This window comes from Neodiprion fabricii, chromosome 5 (genome assembly GCF_021155785.1).
Source record: "Neodiprion fabricii isolate iyNeoFabr1 chromosome 5, iyNeoFabr1.1, whole genome shotgun sequence".
Lineage (NCBI taxonomy): Eukaryota > Metazoa > Arthropoda > Insecta > Hymenoptera > Diprionidae > Neodiprion > Neodiprion fabricii.
The window spans coordinates 20,978,905-20,994,965 of record NC_060243.1 but is presented as its reverse complement, the minus strand read 5'-3'; the positions used below and the strand labels follow the sequence as shown (position 1 = coordinate 20,994,965).

The 16,061-nt window shown below is 36.7% G+C and overlaps 3 protein-coding genes across 9 annotated transcripts in view; 2 read left to right on the top strand and 1 right to left on the bottom strand.

Moving 5' to 3' along the window:
* The first annotated feature begins 52 nt into the window (after positions 1-52).
* Positions 53-2,172, top strand: LOC124183657 (dTTP/UTP pyrophosphatase). The gene is made up of 4 exons (XM_046572406.1): positions 53-567; positions 1,191-1,432; positions 1,687-1,833; positions 1,967-2,172. Exons 1-4 carry the CDS (start codon positions 478-480, stop codon positions 2,097-2,099), a joined length of 612 nt encoding a protein of 203 aa, XP_046428362.1. The 5' UTR covers positions 53-477; the 3' UTR covers positions 2,100-2,172.
* Positions 2,173-2,701: 529 nt separating this feature from the next.
* Positions 2,702-6,673, bottom strand: LOC124183656 (cytochrome b5 type B). 4 transcript variants are annotated; one of them, XM_046572404.1, is made up of 2 exons: positions 6,495-6,673; positions 2,702-4,939 (listed from the first exon to the last, which is right to left on the bottom strand). In XM_046572404.1, the coding sequence occupies exon 2, from the start codon at positions 4,930-4,932 to the stop codon at positions 4,375-4,377; it is 558 nt and encodes a 185-aa protein (XP_046428360.1). In that variant the 5' UTR covers positions 4,933-4,939; positions 6,495-6,673; the 3' UTR covers positions 2,702-4,374. The 4 variants fall into 4 exon arrangements, with proteins under 4 accessions (XP_046428360.1, XP_046428361.1, XP_046428358.1 ...); XM_046572405.1 differs by lacking the exon at positions 6,495-6,673 and adding an exon at positions 6,084-6,456; XM_046572402.1 differs by lacking the exon at positions 6,495-6,673 and adding an exon at positions 6,080-6,454.
* A 5,573-nt stretch (positions 6,674-12,246) lies between these two features.
* Positions 12,247-16,061, top strand: part of LOC124183652 (junctophilin-1) — a 37,979-nt gene continuing 34,164 nt past the window's right edge. The window contains exon 1 of one of the 4 annotated variants that reach the window (XM_046572387.1): positions 12,247-12,383. The gene's annotated coding sequence lies outside the window, so the exon portion shown is untranslated. Of the gene's footprint in view, positions 12,420-12,488; positions 13,423-16,061 lie in introns of those variants that run through there. The other 3 variants (XM_046572386.1, XM_046572385.1, XM_046572380.1) reach the window with 3 other exon arrangements.

Genomic DNA, 16,061 nt, shown 5'->3' with positions numbered 1-16,061 from the left:
CTACTGATAGAGGGAAACTTCAATCTGGATTTTAACGCAAATATTACGTGACAATCAGTGAACGAAACTCAACAAACGACTGGATTGTTGACATTTCTAATTTCTTTATTTTTATCGTGATTCACTTCAATTTTGTACAGTGCATTAAGAATTAAATCCATGTATTTTTTTACTAACTCTAATACACGCAATCATTTTCAGCAACTTTGATTTTTTTCTGCATAAGAAATCAACCATTACGTAGATTAGAATTTGATTGATTGGAGCTCGCAGTTACAGCTTAGCTATCGATTTGAAATTGCAAGGTTGGTACAGCTGGAAAATATGAAAATATACGTATGTCCATGTGAACAGCATGCGCTAGAGGCTAGAGCTGCGTAGATATAACCTAGCAGTGGATTTCAGCATTCGATAAGACAAATCAGACTAAAATCAACATAGTAGACAAATTTTTGTTGGAAAAATTAATTGAACAACATGTTGGAACCAACAAAACAGATTCTACAAGCCGGGCGTATAATTCTAGCCAGCGGCTCTCCAAGGCGGAAAGAAATAATCGAGAATTTGGTAAGTCGCAGAGAATGTAGTTAAGTCCATTGGAATGAGTCATGATCACGCGCACGTCTCAAAGCCATGCTGCTACACCGTGTTGCGCCCTTATTTCAGCGCTCTCTCGTGGCTTTTTCGCGAACTATCGCAGTTTCAAACAGGGATTCGAACACGGAGTAGAATACCGTGGTTTCGAAGTACGGCAAGATCGTTCAGATTGAGAAGAAGTTGAACAATTTAAAAGGGAGTCTATGTCGTTAATCGCATTTTCAAGATCACAATATAAAATGAGTGGAAAAATTAGCGTACAGTAAAATGCATAAAGGCCGTAACTTACCGCTTAACTTGTTTTTGGGCTGAAATAAAATGCGACTTCGCTTATATACGAATTATGTGACAATGCATCGAATTTTCTCACGTCAGCTGCATCTCCAGTCACTGTCAAGTAATTCGTATAGAATCGAAGTCGCATTTTGTTTCGGACCGAAAACAAGCTCGCCTGAAAGTTAAAACATTAATGCAATTTACTGTACATAATTTGAAATTCGACACAGGTGTTGTAGGTGGTTATCTCTCTATCTAATAAAAATTTTTAAAAATTTTCAATTGAAACAGCAAATCCTTTCTTCAATCATTTCAAGGGCTTAAAACCAGAGGTCGTTCCTTCGACGTACGATGAAAATTTAGACAGAGCAAAGTACAAATCGCACGGTGACTATGTCAAGGATTTAGCCTATTTTAAAGTGATCGAAGTTTACGAGAGACTCAAGGGCGATGAGGTGCAACCTAAACTCGTTATCGGCGCCGACACAATCGTCACCATGGGCGACGTTATCTATGGGAAACCAACGGATTCAAATGACGCAATTAAAATACTGTCGATGTAAGGCTGATACGGTGCTAAGTACGCATACGTACGAATGACAAAAAAATAAATTCTCTGAATTTACGTTCATTGTATTTTCCAAACCCGCTGACAACTGTTTGCAAAAAGTTTTGTCTCGTGGAATTTTTCATTTCTCATCTAATTAGAACATCGTGAAAGTTGATTTCAAAAAGTTGAAAAAAATCTCCACTAATTATAATATAACCACAACTCTTATCGATATTATTATTCTCACCATTAATTAATTTTAGTTTGGCTGGAAAAACGCACACCGTTTACACGGGTGTTTGTTTAAAAACAGACAAGGACGAGGTGAAATTTTACGAAAAGACTGATGTAACATTTGGCGATATTACGCAGGCCCAAATCGAAGCATACGTCAAGACCGGGGAACCCTTGTAATTATATTTTCATCAATAAGTAACTTGCTTAAATCTTTATTATTTATTGGACCTTTGCTCCATGATTGTATGATTCAATAACCCATCGATCGATGTTGCATCTTCCTCATTAGCTATGTATGTGGTGCAGGGACAAGGCTGGTGGATATGGGATTCAAGGATTCGGTGGCTGTCTTGTTGAGAAGATAAACGGGGATTTCTTTACCGTGATGGGGCTTCCCGTTTACATGCTGACGAAGATTTTAAACCGACTTTACAACTGATATTATTCGTATGTCTATAGGCACTAGAGACAGAGAGAGCGAGAGAATAAATAAACTTTTTTAAACGCGTCAATACTTTTTACTCCTATACTTGAAAAAAATATAAGTATGTGATATAATGATAATAATCTCCTCTTTTTTGTCCCGTTATTCGATCATTTGAGCGACCCATCCACTTTCAATATACACGTATAATAGTACGTGTATGTGACAAACAAAAAATTGGCTTATCCGCAATCCGAGACTTGATACGTAAGTCACTTGAGTACTGCTTCAATTTTTTAATCAATCGATCAAATGTCTCCACCATTCCTTTTGAAAAAATGAGAGTGATATTTCAGACTTTCAACAAACGGTCTGCATGAAAAATGCAAAATGTCCAAGCGGTTCATCCCTTTCTTTTTATATTGCAATTCTTCTTCATGAACTAAGAGTTGATCCGAATCATTTGCGGCGAGGGTCATTGATGAGGAAATAATTTGAAAGTTCAATTAACGCAAGAGCGGCTAAAGTGTAATATTTATAACATACATATACGCGATTGCACATGTATTGAAGATGTGAGATGAGGAAAAATGGTCAGCGCACGCTTAATCGTTTTATTTTGGTCAACTTTTTTTATTTTTCACATGACAGATATAACAAGTATACCACTGTATGTAATCATAAACTCTATTACGTATCTTGTGTTCTAAACTGATAATATCGACTGACGAAATGTTCACCAGTTAATGCGAAACAAATTTACGAATCGAAGTCTGACATATTTGGCAACGCGATAATTTGAACAATAGTAAAAAATGAATCGAAAAAAAACGAAAATAAAGAATGAGAATTCAAATAACCTTATATTGATATGCATAAACATGAACTCGTATTGCACAATTATCTCCCAACAATACGGTTATAAATTATTCTTAATGGTAATATCATCATTACGTTTATTACTAAAGAAAAAACTTTATGTATGTATGTACAATATATCTACCTTAGTATTCTCTTTACTTTCTTTGTAATACTGTGCAGCAATAGTTTATTGCTGGTAACTTTTTCCGTATACCTACTGCCGTTATGATTTTTTTTCAAAACTACTTAGCGATCAACATCCATACGATCTAAGTATAATATAAGTATAGTATTAGTATTTAAGTACAAGGAGAAAACATCTGGTTCTCGTGCCGAAACAAAACAGCGTCTATGTAATCAAAAGCTGAAAATAAAGAGACGCTGCTCGTTTGTACAATATAATATATTCGATAGAAATAAAAATAAATAGGCAATCAATAAATATATTACTTTACGTGCGGTACGATTGATTTCATAAAAGAAAATAAATAAAAAAAAATTTCTTCGTTTGTATTACAAAATTGCTTTTTATCGTGTTGAACTGGTATCTAAGATCGGACGACGAGGTTCTGACACATCTGCAATGGGTTTCATCCAAGAAGACGTATCTACACATACACTTATAAACAAGTGTATGATGCATCTATCAATTTTCTCCGAAGCATGATACGTTGTATCGTAATTACATGCTGTACACTCACGGAAATTCCATCAATTAAATTGATTTTTTATCGAATGTACGATTTCTTATGTTTTCATTTTTTCATATGCATAATCGTCAGCCGATTAGTCGGTAAAAAACCGAGATACAATTGCGACTGAGTGCAGTAATGTAAATTGATTCGTTTTCTTGAATTTACCACAAGACCGGGTTTATCGTACAGAAGTTCCAAAATCGCCCTTCAAAAATAGTATAATAAATATTCCGTGGTAAATGTTTAAATTGTCGCTGGCTTAAACCTTCGAGATTGACCGAGTTAATTAACTTATCGATGAAATGAAATTCCGCTTTGTGCGGTATTAATGTAAAGAAATTTTGACGAGTGATCAACTCACTCGAGAAAACAAAAAAAAAATAATCATTTCATTATTCGAGGCATGTTTCTGTCGTGCATAAAAAAATTCCGATAAACTACACGCGATTGAGGACGGAATAAAAATTCATTTAAAACTCAAACAATATTAAAAAAAAAAAGTCTCAAACGCCTATCAGAGGGATCTAAACATGCTTTGAGTAAGAAATCGCTATCCTGAAATCTGAGAATCTTTGAACGAGTAATTTTCGCCCCAAAAGTAACTCGTACAACAAGCGCGAGCCGAAACTGTCAAAAGCTCGAACCTTCAGTGGTTTTAATTCTGAAGTGACAACTGAGAGATGCGAGAAATCCTTCACCGATTCGCACCTCTCTTAATATTTCCTAGCTTCCGATTAGTATCCGAAAACCTTGACGCCGTCAGCGATTCGAAATATCCTCTCAGAGTGCGGAAGCTCGCCGATGAGATATCGCTCGAGGCTTTTTCGCGCGAATTTCGAATGGCCCGCGCCGATGAAGGCGAGCGTCGCATCGCGACCTGCGTACTCGAGGAGGACGTCATCGCCTCCGGGATGATCCCTGATGAAGCTGGTGCAATCGTACACGTAATCGTAAATCGCAAACCAGCAATCGTCGGGCGTGTCGTGCCAGGCGATCTCGTCGAGGGAAATTATCCTCAGCTCTTTACCGCAGGCCTCCAGAGACTCGCCGCTACTTCCGCTTTCGGTTGGGCCCGTCGCTCCTTCCGTAAGGCCCAGTTTCACCCCGTGCGAATCCACCGTCTCACCGCTGCCGGGGAGATTTGCCACCTTCTTCGTCTGTTTGTCGAATTTTTCAACCACTCTCGTGCTCGCAGTTTCTTCTGATATTTCGACCGATGCTATGCTCAGTATTCCGGCTCTTCCACCGCCGTTCTGAACGCCAGCGTCCGGCAATTTCCTCAGGTTCAACATCGCGCTTCTGGATTTCAAAAATTCAATTAGATTTTAGTTGTAGGGAAAAAACAACTATCCTTTTATCCTTAATTTTCTAAATATCCGAACGCCGAAGAAGAAAAAAATCTCATGGTTATGAAGTTTTTAAGCTAGTTTCCTAAACTGTAGCAGCAACTAGAAATTCGTTCATCTATTTTTTCAACCATTCGTTCTGGTTACAGAATTTTTGCTTTCAAAATAAGTTTCTCTCGAACAATTTTTACTTCATTTCGGTCAGATATTATTAACTTTAAATTCTGATCATAATTTTTCAGTCGAACTTGTATGAACTTTTTATTCGTCCTCTCAAAAGAACTTGACCACCAAAAATTATTTCTTCTCACAACCGACAATTTTCGCAACGTTTCCGGTATCGTGCAACAGACACCTTTACAAACTTGTTTTATTTTCATCGCGTTAAACTTGGCTACAATTTTTACGGGAGTAAACCTACGATTTGGTTAATGATTTTACATCCGAGGAAAACGAGGATGGAATCGCATCGAGTTCCCGTTCTAAGGACATCGCGGCGCCTACAACTAGATTGCGATAACGAAAGGTGGGGAATAAAATTTCACGAGGCATGTTACCTACTGTAATTTCATTACCGGTTTGAAACCCGAAGCATGCGTGAGGGTGTTGCCTTACTAATGCGGTAATCCAATATTCGAGACAATTTTTCCTACTTTTTGTGCTGGAATTATTTTTACTTCTTACATTGACCGAGCGATCGAATCGTTGAATTTCTCATTTTACCTTCTGTTAACTGTATCTTTTTTTTCGTCACACATACTATTCAATGCCAAAATTTGAAAGTAACTGTAAAAATTATTCACACATCGTAAGTGTGAAAATTCTAAACGTGGGCTTTATTCGAATTTCCAATTCCTAATCACTTGCAAAAACAAAAAAGAAACTCAGAGACGCACAATCGATACAATCGTAAGAATTTTGTGCACTTTGACAGATATTTTCACCACTGTTATTGATTCTTCATCTTTCGCTTCAGACACGGTTAACGTATCTCTTCGTTATCACAACGATGATTATTATTATTGTTATACCTTAAGATACGCAATAATTTTAATAATAATTTTGAACAATGAAATATGTCAAAAAAATTTACCTGCCAGTTATTTCGAGGATATTATAAATTTCACAGCCGTTTGATGGCTTACGACGTTTGAAAATTTCACACAGCTACACCGCGTGATTCCGAACGACTTTTTCTCCTTAAATTCGGTATTAAGGTTTTTTTTTTTCTTTCTTGAAACGAATTGAGACAACAAAGAGAAACAAATATTTGCGATAAATTTTGCACAGTTCAATTCTACGGTTTAATAACAAACGTAATCACGACGAATTGATCAATATTTATTTTTGACACTTGGAGCGCTTGAAGATCATGTGATACGGTTTTGTAAGGAATGGCGAACGCAGTGAGACTTGATCTTCTTTATACGATTCGTTGTCGCGGTGGCTGTTCCCCCACCTTTTATTTCCCCCCCCCCCCCTTTCGTCCCGTCCTCTTAATTACTTACATTTTGTTCTTATTGCCGAAATCTTGTTCAGATGTAATGTGTGAAAAATACTATTTTGACATCGTACGTACAACGAAATTGTGGACTTACTCTACACACGCATTACGCGATAAATTGCGCGAGAATTCGTGATTTACGCGATAAGGTAATCGCGCTGTGCGAAGTTCGGGTCACTCGCGATCACTGCACGATACATGCGTATGTAAATCGATTATAATTACACACATTGGTAAATATAATATATTCATCTGCACGATACTGGGATACGTGTTACATTATGGATATGGATATCGAGACGATGAGTCTCATTATCCATCTACATCGAAATATTTATTTGCCGACTGACACTGTACGCATAATTCATTTATGATTATCGCGAATTGAATTTGGTCCTGCGATTTAATGATTACTTTTACTTTCTCGAAAAATTTTACTACAAATTGCATCAAATTGTGGTTCAGGAGACCGGTCAACACGAATTTTGAGTCTTGGTTCTAGATATCAAATTTATATTTCATCGGCGTGACTAATAAAATGAAAAATTATTTTATCGGATAATGTTTACTTTTGTAAAAATCATAACAATTGTTCGGATTTTAAGAAAAATTATTTTCTCAAATATGTATTGTGAATAACAGTTAAGCAAGCCTCAGTCTCGCATTTAAATTATCTTTATTCAAAATTAATAATTAATCACAGATCAAAAGAAATTTGTTTTACCACGAGTTCATCTTTAAGATAATAAGTTTTGATTCTGCACGTCGAATAATAACGGAAAAATTCATTTGTTACATATAAGTATGCCTTTACTTTTTTTTTTTTTTTTTTTTCTTCAAGGTGATAAATAAGTCTCGAAGGTTTTGGTCATATAGCTATCAACCAAAAACTTGCAGACTTATTTAACAACGTAAAGAAGACGAAAGCAAACTTTATAGGTAATAAAAGAAGATTTCCGTTATTATTCGATGTATAGAGACAAAATTTATTTATTTAAATATAAACTCCAAGAAGGAAACTTTTTTTTGGTGACCTGTGTAATCAAATCATTGAAATGAATATACATTTTTCAGGACAAAAAGAAAATCTCAGACAGTTTGATTGTTACATGGCTATATTTAACTTACTTCTCTTTTTTTTTTAATTCCTTATCATCCGAACCCAGCCTCGTAAACTTAAAATGTTTATTATTTGATAAGGGAGAAGAAAATTAATTGATGACTTAAAGAGGGCTCAAAAAGAAAAGGTAAAACAAAGTCTCCTCTATCTTGTTCTTCTCTGTCTTCTTTTTTTTCCTTCTATTCGTCATTTTTTCAGTGATCGCAATAATCCTATCTTGTTTGTACAGCAAATTCTATTTCATTATTACATTTCGTTATATGCGTATAAAAAATACACATTTACGAATTTTTGCAAGTGTACTCTCTGATACGTTCGCTGTCCAATTTGTGCGTATACTTAATCAAGAAGAACGTTGATTTTGTAATCCTCGTAATTAAACCGAAGCGGAAAAAAGCTCTGAACTGGTTGAAAAAAGCAAATGAAGTCGTGTGTGGCAAGTGTAAATAGGAATTTCAATAAAGGTGAAGTGTTAAAAAAACCCAACAGTTCTCTGCCACATTGATTTTTCTAAATTTAACTCTACAATGCACAATTTTTATCTAATGTCTGACATTTTATTTTCTCATTCAATCAGCTATCTTGGTCCCGATTTTTATTTTCCAAGTCGGTAATTTTTAAACAATACTTTCCGTATTTCTATCATATGTATCGAGTGGATAGAAGAAATCACAATGTCTTTTGAGAGAAAGGATTATGTCAAAATCAAGTGAAGTACGATTCGATAAATCGCAAACTCGCGACAATTTCACAAGAATAATTCATACAATAATATTATTGCATTTCGGTAAAACGAAACGTACATTGCCGTTGTGCGTTACAGTACCTAAAAATGTAAATATTATCGTCGTTACTTATTATTTTGTGTTTCGAGAAATCGTTACACAATAATATCACATGGAGTAATAACCGATGATTATTTCGCGATAAATATGCGTATAACCCGCAGATTGGTGTATGACAAAACGCTAGAGAGCGAGCTCGTGAAATTGATCACCGCTGTTGCGTCAACTTTTCGTAATTATTATCACTGTTATAAACAGGATAAAACCCGTGCAAATAGAGATTTCAGAAAATTATTTGCTCGCACATTTCTATATCTGTAGAGAAAATTGATTGATTGATTAATTTTTTGATGTATCATTTATGGATGAAAATTTTCAAAAAGTTTTCTTCAATAAACCATACATTCACATATATTACATATATACTGGTGATAAAGTGGATAATATGTTCGTCATATAAGTTTAAAACAATGTTGTTTTATATTATTTTCGCGTAGTCCTACTAAATTTTCAGACTATCGTTTGTAGTTATATCAAAAATCAGTTGATGATCTATACCTCTCTTATTAATACTGAGAATGAATGCATGAGCCTGCATAATTCATACTCGTTTGTAAGAAAAAAGATTTAACTCCAAAACATAATGAAATTAACCAAAATTCATCAGACACTTGTTCATTGATTTTTGTAATCAATTTTTACCACTTGCAAATGTTATGTATATAGCTGAAAAATGATATGACGCTGGATGAAACGTTAAATATGTGTTCTTGATAATGATTAATTAATAACAAAGAAAGAAAAAAAAGGGATTAAGAAAGACATAAAGAAATAAAATACGAAGAAAGAAAAAGAAAACAAAAGGTTCCTGCTATTTGAAACTGATAACTCGCTCTTACTCAATAGCGACGATCGCGCGTCTGCAGTGAAACTAGAAATCAGCGGTTGAGGTCAGCCGGGGTGAGTAAGAAATTCCGAAACAGTGTATAATATGCACACATAACTTGAAATATTTCAAATGTAAATTTGATTTGATTTATTTTACGCGCAATTTTATTGAATCTCTATTTTTTAATCATAATTGGATATAATTATACATATAAATGCCTTTTGCGTATTGAATTGTTATCACCTTGGCATTGACTTCCACAATCTGTGATACATTGGAGATTATATAAGCGTGATAGTTGAATGCAATAAGAAACATAATTATTATGGCAATTATAGCATGTTTTTTACGTCTACAATATAACGTTCATCGATTACTAGACGCATATGCAAGACAATTCGTCGCACGATTTATTTCCCTTGGTATATATTTTTATTCAATAGGCCATTAAGTCAATCATACGATCATTTTATAAATTTCCTTCTTCGTCGTCGTTATTTCATTTACACAATTGTGCATCGAATTGTACATAAAAATAAGAAGGAATTCATCATTTCTGGATCATCACTGTCATCCCTGTAATTATTGCTAGTGTCACTATCGTTATATTAATTAATGTGCTTATTAATTACATACAAATACGAAAAATAAGATTAAGAGAAACGACGGACCGAAATTATTGCTAACGTGAAAAAAACGATTTCTCCCAATTATTCGTTCGAATTCAAATATATCTGATATATCTCCAAATTTCGTGTCCATAATTATTACATAAATTGTTATAGATAGTCGGTAATGATTCCTACATACTATCCAAATTCGGTAAGGTCGTCACTCGTGATCCATACGAGTACCATATGAGAAAAGCTCATTTACCCGCTGCTGGTAGTACAATTTTTTCCGTTACCGACGGTGTCGCGACACGCGCAACGACGCAACGCAACGGCCTGACCATAACGGGCTATTACTACTCGTTCTCTGGAGATTCAGATCAGCGCGGAACAGAAACGTAGATTCAATCGCCGAGAAAAATTATATTTTCAATTTTTCCTGAGATGGTTTCATTGTAGTTTTACAACTGACGACAATGTCCATTGATATTTGTTCTCTCAAGCTTAATAAAGAATAAAACAATGTAAGAACTTGGAAAACCGTAATACAAATACATTTTTTTCCGCTCAATTCGTTCCCTTGTGCTTTTCTTTTCGATTTTTCTTTGATTCTTGTTCTCCATTTAGATTTTTTCTTCTTTCTCATTTCGTCGTTAGGGTTCGTTTCATTCACTTTTTTTCTTCGTACGAAATGTGGCTGCTTCATAGAAAAATTCTGTCCTATACTGGAAATGTGAAATACGCATGTGTACAGTAAATCTATGTACGACTTGTTCGGTGACGTGACAGTTTCTAGAATAGTATTCGCAATATTTCCTCTTTTCGTACGTCCTCCGCTGTTTTCCACCACCCACACTAGCCACGAGAATAAATATATGCCAAACTTGCTGTCTTTTGTGAGTATAGGTATATATTTGACGTCACTTGGTAGAGCGGAAAAATAACTCTACTGAATGACATATTCCTATTAGTATTGTTATTATAGTATACGCATATGTATGTATCTGTATGTAGAATCGCGTCTGAGTAAAAAAAGAAATAGATTCATGTGTTAATAGTTAATGGATATAAAAACTAAAACCTAAAAGCAATAAGATGAAACCTAATGATAAGATTTTTGTTAATGTACGTACAAAACTTTTTAATAATTATTCAAGTCGTCGAGAAAAAATTCCTATTTTTTTATCTGTTTTCGTTCAAATACTCTGTGACGAGTTCTCAGCTGCTTAAAGTGTCCGAAAAATCTATTCGAGCAAGCGACCCATTAATAGTAGCTGACTGAAATGAGTGAATGAGACAGGCGTTCCTCATCAAATAGAATAATAAAAACTCTCGATTTATAAATATGAATGTCACATCGGCATAATGCCATGATGATAACTGAGAACACAGCATTCTTTTACACCAGGTTAAAATAAAATCGAACTTCCGCTCCAAAATGCGTTTTGTACAGTATACTGTAAATTCTTGATAAACATCTAAGTGGACACCTGATATTTGTGATTAATATCAGATTATAATTCAGAAGACGTCTAGTGAGACGATGAGTACAAGACAATCGAACGAGTTACATTTCTCTATCGTACAACTATATTTGAACGATATTTTCTCTCAACTAGTTCACGATGGATTTGCGTCAATACAATTTAAATATTTGTACAACGATAGAAAATAGAAAAAAACGTTTAAAAAAAAGTACAAACTATGTATTCCGATGCCATATTTATAGCCCAACGTACTCATGCCAATGGCAGCTAGACATCGAACAAAGCTGTGTTCGCATGGTAATAACATCGATTTATAAGAAGAAACAAAAGAATAATGTCGTTGGTCCGTCTTGAAATCGGCCATGACGGATCTTCGAGAAAACTTATTCCGACGGTGAGACGTCTTCCCGATAAGGCTTGCCTGAAAAATATCGGAATTCAAAGCATCGTGAGATTCAAGAGGTCTCGAAGCCGTTTAAAACTCGATTATCGAGTCCATGTTTGGCTGGGGCAGGATAATAGAATGGGGTAGGTAAGTTGAATTCGGGTACTTCTTCCGCGATCACCGGTTCGAGGTTTATGGAACACGACGATGTCTGAAAGTCTACTCGTCTAGATAAGGTTGGGTTAGGTTAGGTTGATTTAGGTTAGGTTGGGCCACAAAGACGGCCGGGTATCGAACACAGGGCGCATGTGTTCGGGGAAATGGACGCCGCCGGTTTGCGCCGTCGTGGCGACGATAGGAACCGAATGGAACGGAACGGAACGAAACCAAACGAAACGAAACATCGAGGCGAGGCGAGGTGAGGCATCGCACAACTCGTATCGTCATGGAACGCGGGCGAGGGCAGTACTGAGGTAGTAGTAGAGTCGGTACAATGCCACCACCCTGACGTATCTGATACTGCGATATATCCAACCGTGCCCGTCGTGTGTGCCTGACTGCCTGCCTGCCTGCCTGCCTCGAGCCCCTGCCTGCCCGCAAGGCCCGCGTATTCGCCGTAATATATTCAACGCTTCGGTTTTCAATCGCTACCGTACTTATTATTATTGTTGTTATTATTATCATCATCATCATCATCATCATCATCATCATCATCATCATCATCATCATCATCATCATCATTCTAACCATTTTTATCATCCCCGTTACTTTGTCGTTACATTGTTACATCGTTCTAATTCTATTCTAAAAGCAACGGATAAAAAAGAAAAAAAACAACACGAGAAATAAATTATTGAACACACGATCTAACATGTGTTCGTAGATATTCGTATTTTTCTATGCAAACGAACAGGTATGCAAGCTAAAGATATAACGACGAATATACGCCGATAAAGTAAAACAGAATTAACGATAAAATAAAAAAAAAAAAATTATAAAACGAGTACGAGAGAAGAGAAAGAGATGCGATAAGTCCAGTGGTGCTTCGAGCTGTATACCCGTTGTGTTAATGACTGTGATTGTGGTGATGGTGAGTGGTGTGCCTATGGTGCACAGTATCGCATTATTATAGGGTTGGTCTGTGCCGCCTGTGCCGCCTGTGCCGAATGGTTATTAATGGTGGTGCTGGTGGTAGTGCGGTTGTATATGTTCTGTTCATCAATCAGTTGTTGAGGGTGATGAGGTGTGCTGTTGATGGTAATCATTCGACGCGCGTCATATGAGTATTAATAATAATAACAATAATACCAATAGTAAAAAATACGAAAATTCGAAATTCGTAAAAGAAAATAAGTAAGTAGCGATATCACCGACGCGAACCGAGGTATATAACCTGAGAACAAGTAAAACACGCACCGTTTTCATCGTCAGGGATTTATAATAACAACAATAATAATTATAGTAATAATAATAATATTCCAAAAGCATCTACGGTATGTTCATGAATATATACATAGATAATTCAGAATTCTCTTGACTGGAAAATCTTGTTGGGAGGCAAAGAAGAGGAGGTATACAGATTCGGCGGATTATACACAGGCAACAACCCCTCGATGGTACGACGTCTCGACGCCTCGTCGCAACGTAACTTATCGGTACCAACTTCTCATCCACGAAGGTATCCAGACGACAATCGTATCGAAAAAGCGACTAAAGAACGTCCACGAGTCACTAAGAAGCATCGAAAAGTGTCTTAGGCGTCTTTTGGACACTTTTAAATGCCCCGATTGCATCTGGCTACCTTTTTATTAAACCGGAATAGCTAGAGACGTCTAAAAGAGGCCGCAAATACGCCTGTAGAATAATTCAAACGTCTTTCAGGTCTCTTTTAGAACGTCTGAGCTGTTCATTTATCTTATATATCTCATACGCCTTGTAGGTCCTACCTTTTCCACCTATACTTTATACCTAGCACAACTTCCGAAGAGACAGTAACGCTATATAATATCGATAACGTGGCTACGCGTGCGAAACTTCGAATTTGAAGTAAATACTTTTTGCACGCTTTCCTGTTATTTCAAGACTCAAGTTTATTTTTTATTCGGTAAAGACGAATCTTGCGGACATTTTACAAGTGTGAAAAACCTTACATATCTCTTTTGGCAATTCGAAATCGTCTTTTTTCGCAATTTCGTTTACACACGCGTCTTGTCTGGGTGAAAAGCGATGAGATGATAGGGAGTGGTTATTATTATACCTACACAGTTGCTTCCGCCAGTCGCAATGATTTAATAATAAATCTCAAAAAAAAAATACAAGATACCTTTTCTAAATGTCTCTTTTTAAAAACATCTTGTATCCCCACAAAGCTTTATCTATTCCAGAATACATCATTAAGACGACCAACAGAGACTTCTGCAAAATTTGAACGATTCTCATGCCTCTGTTGGATGTTTTATGAGCGAAAATAACGAGATTTATAGAATTCAACTCATTAAACGAGTCTTTGAGGAATACATAAAATTATAAATTGGGATTTTATACGACAAGGACAATATGGATAATAATAAAGATAATGACGAGTCTCTCTTATTTCCAGGGGGTACAAATCACATATATCTATAAACGTACCTGAAACAGCAACGTTAGCTTCGGATGAACGCGAAAAAATATATAAAGCATGCCGGATTTAATTAAATACGAGATATTGTGTATATATGTATACCCACCTACTTACCCCACGGGCGGCGGGTCCCGCAGCGAATAGCTTGTGCTCTATATAGTTGCAGAATACAGAATATAGGGAAACCCGATTCTCAGCTGTTGACCGTCGTCACCCAGCAGTAGCTCTACCTACTTTTGATACAGTCCTCTACATGTCTTTGCGACCGTTTTCTTCGCTGCGACAATTTTTTTTTTGTTTACTTTTTTTTTATATCCGCGTTTCGTCTATTTTCTCCCCAATCATTACACATCGGCGGCATTTATTTTATTACATACTCAAGAATTACTTTCGTGATTGTGTAAATGAAGAATAATGTAAAAGACACATCGGAGACGTCTTAATTGTATATAAGTAAGACACCAACATCTTAAAATAATCCCAAAAGCATCTGATGCCTTTGATCGACACATAAGACGCCTTGAAGATGTCCGATGTCCAAAAGACGTAAAAGAATCCCGAAGACGTGCTGAAGTTGGATGAACGTAATTCGGTTCAAAGATGTCGTCAAGACTTCTCGAAATTGGCCAGAAGAATAGAGAGACGTTCAAATTTTCTTCGAAAGACTTCTTTCGTTATCGTGGATTTTTTATGTCGCAATAATCTGGCCCAATCTAATCTAAAACCAAACCTTTGGATATAGGACGCAGCAAGACGTGCAACGGTGCAGAATGAAATAAACTTTTCTGATTTCTTTTCTATTCGAATCAACTTGGTTTCGAAAAATTTAGGGCCTGTCGTCTTGCGTTTTACGCACATGGTCTAGTCCAGCGTACAATCGGGGAAATCGGAGGACAATGGTATCGGCCAGTGATTGCTATGGTCGACATTCGTTGGCAGCAGCAGCAGCGGCGGCTAGCTCTGTGGCCGGTATTAATTCTCGGGCAGAACTGGACTATTTATAAAACGGTTCGAAACCGCCGCCAGCACTCCGCTTCTCCGTCGCCACGGCTCGCGGTGACTCGGTTTGCTGGCTCTGGGGTTAGGTTGCCGATGATCGCGTCCAGTCCCGATATCCCAGTCCTCGACGTCTCAGACTTTGCCGAACAATCCTCCTCCGATGCTATGGATAAAAATAGAAGGCCGGCTCAGCTAGAGGAACGTGCGACTGCCGCGCGAACACGCGAGCAAAACGGCGAACCAGCGGACAAGACGGTGTATATATCTCTGCTGGTACCTAAACACCCCTTGCCCCCCTCCCCCCTGGCACTCCTCTTCCACCATCATCATCATCATCACTATCATCTAACGCAAGGGAAATAGACTGAAAGAAATATCTAGTCGAAATTACACTAGGCGCATGTATGTTTCGGCTGGCTGGCGATACTTCACTCCGCCTTAACCTAAGCTCGAACCCTGAAACTGTATAAGCATCATGCATACTTTTCTCAGTAAGACAGCCGGGCAGTGGGTGTCTAGTGTACGTAAAAATATTTACCACAAAATGTCTGACTAAACGTTTATCTAGAAAATTACACTGCTGGATCCGGTCTCTGTATATACACATGTATAATATAGTTATGGCGGATATCTACTAAGTTTTTGATCATAAATAATGATAACATTGTGTTT

Bases quoted from the DNA above. Each gene is read 5' to 3' on its own strand.
- LOC124183657 (XM_046572406.1), top strand. From the start codon at position 478: ATGTTGGAACCAACAAAACAGATTCTACAAGCCGGGCGTATAATTCTA. The intron at 568-1,190 runs GTAAGTCGCAGA...AATCATTTCAAG, and splicing joins AAGAAATAATCGAGAATTTG to GGCTTAAAACCAGAGGTCGT. The intron at 1,433-1,686 runs GTAAGGCTGATA...AATTAATTTTAG, and splicing joins GCAATTAAAATACTGTCGAT to TTTGGCTGGAAAAACGCACA.
- LOC124183656 (XM_046572401.1), bottom strand. From the start codon at position 5,538: ATGCCTCGTGAAATTTTATTCCCCACCTTTCGTTATCGCAATCTAGTT. The intron at 4,940-5,407 runs GTAGGTTTACTC...TTTGAAATCCAG, and splicing joins GTAAAATCATTAACCAAATC to AAGCGCGATGTTGAACCTGA.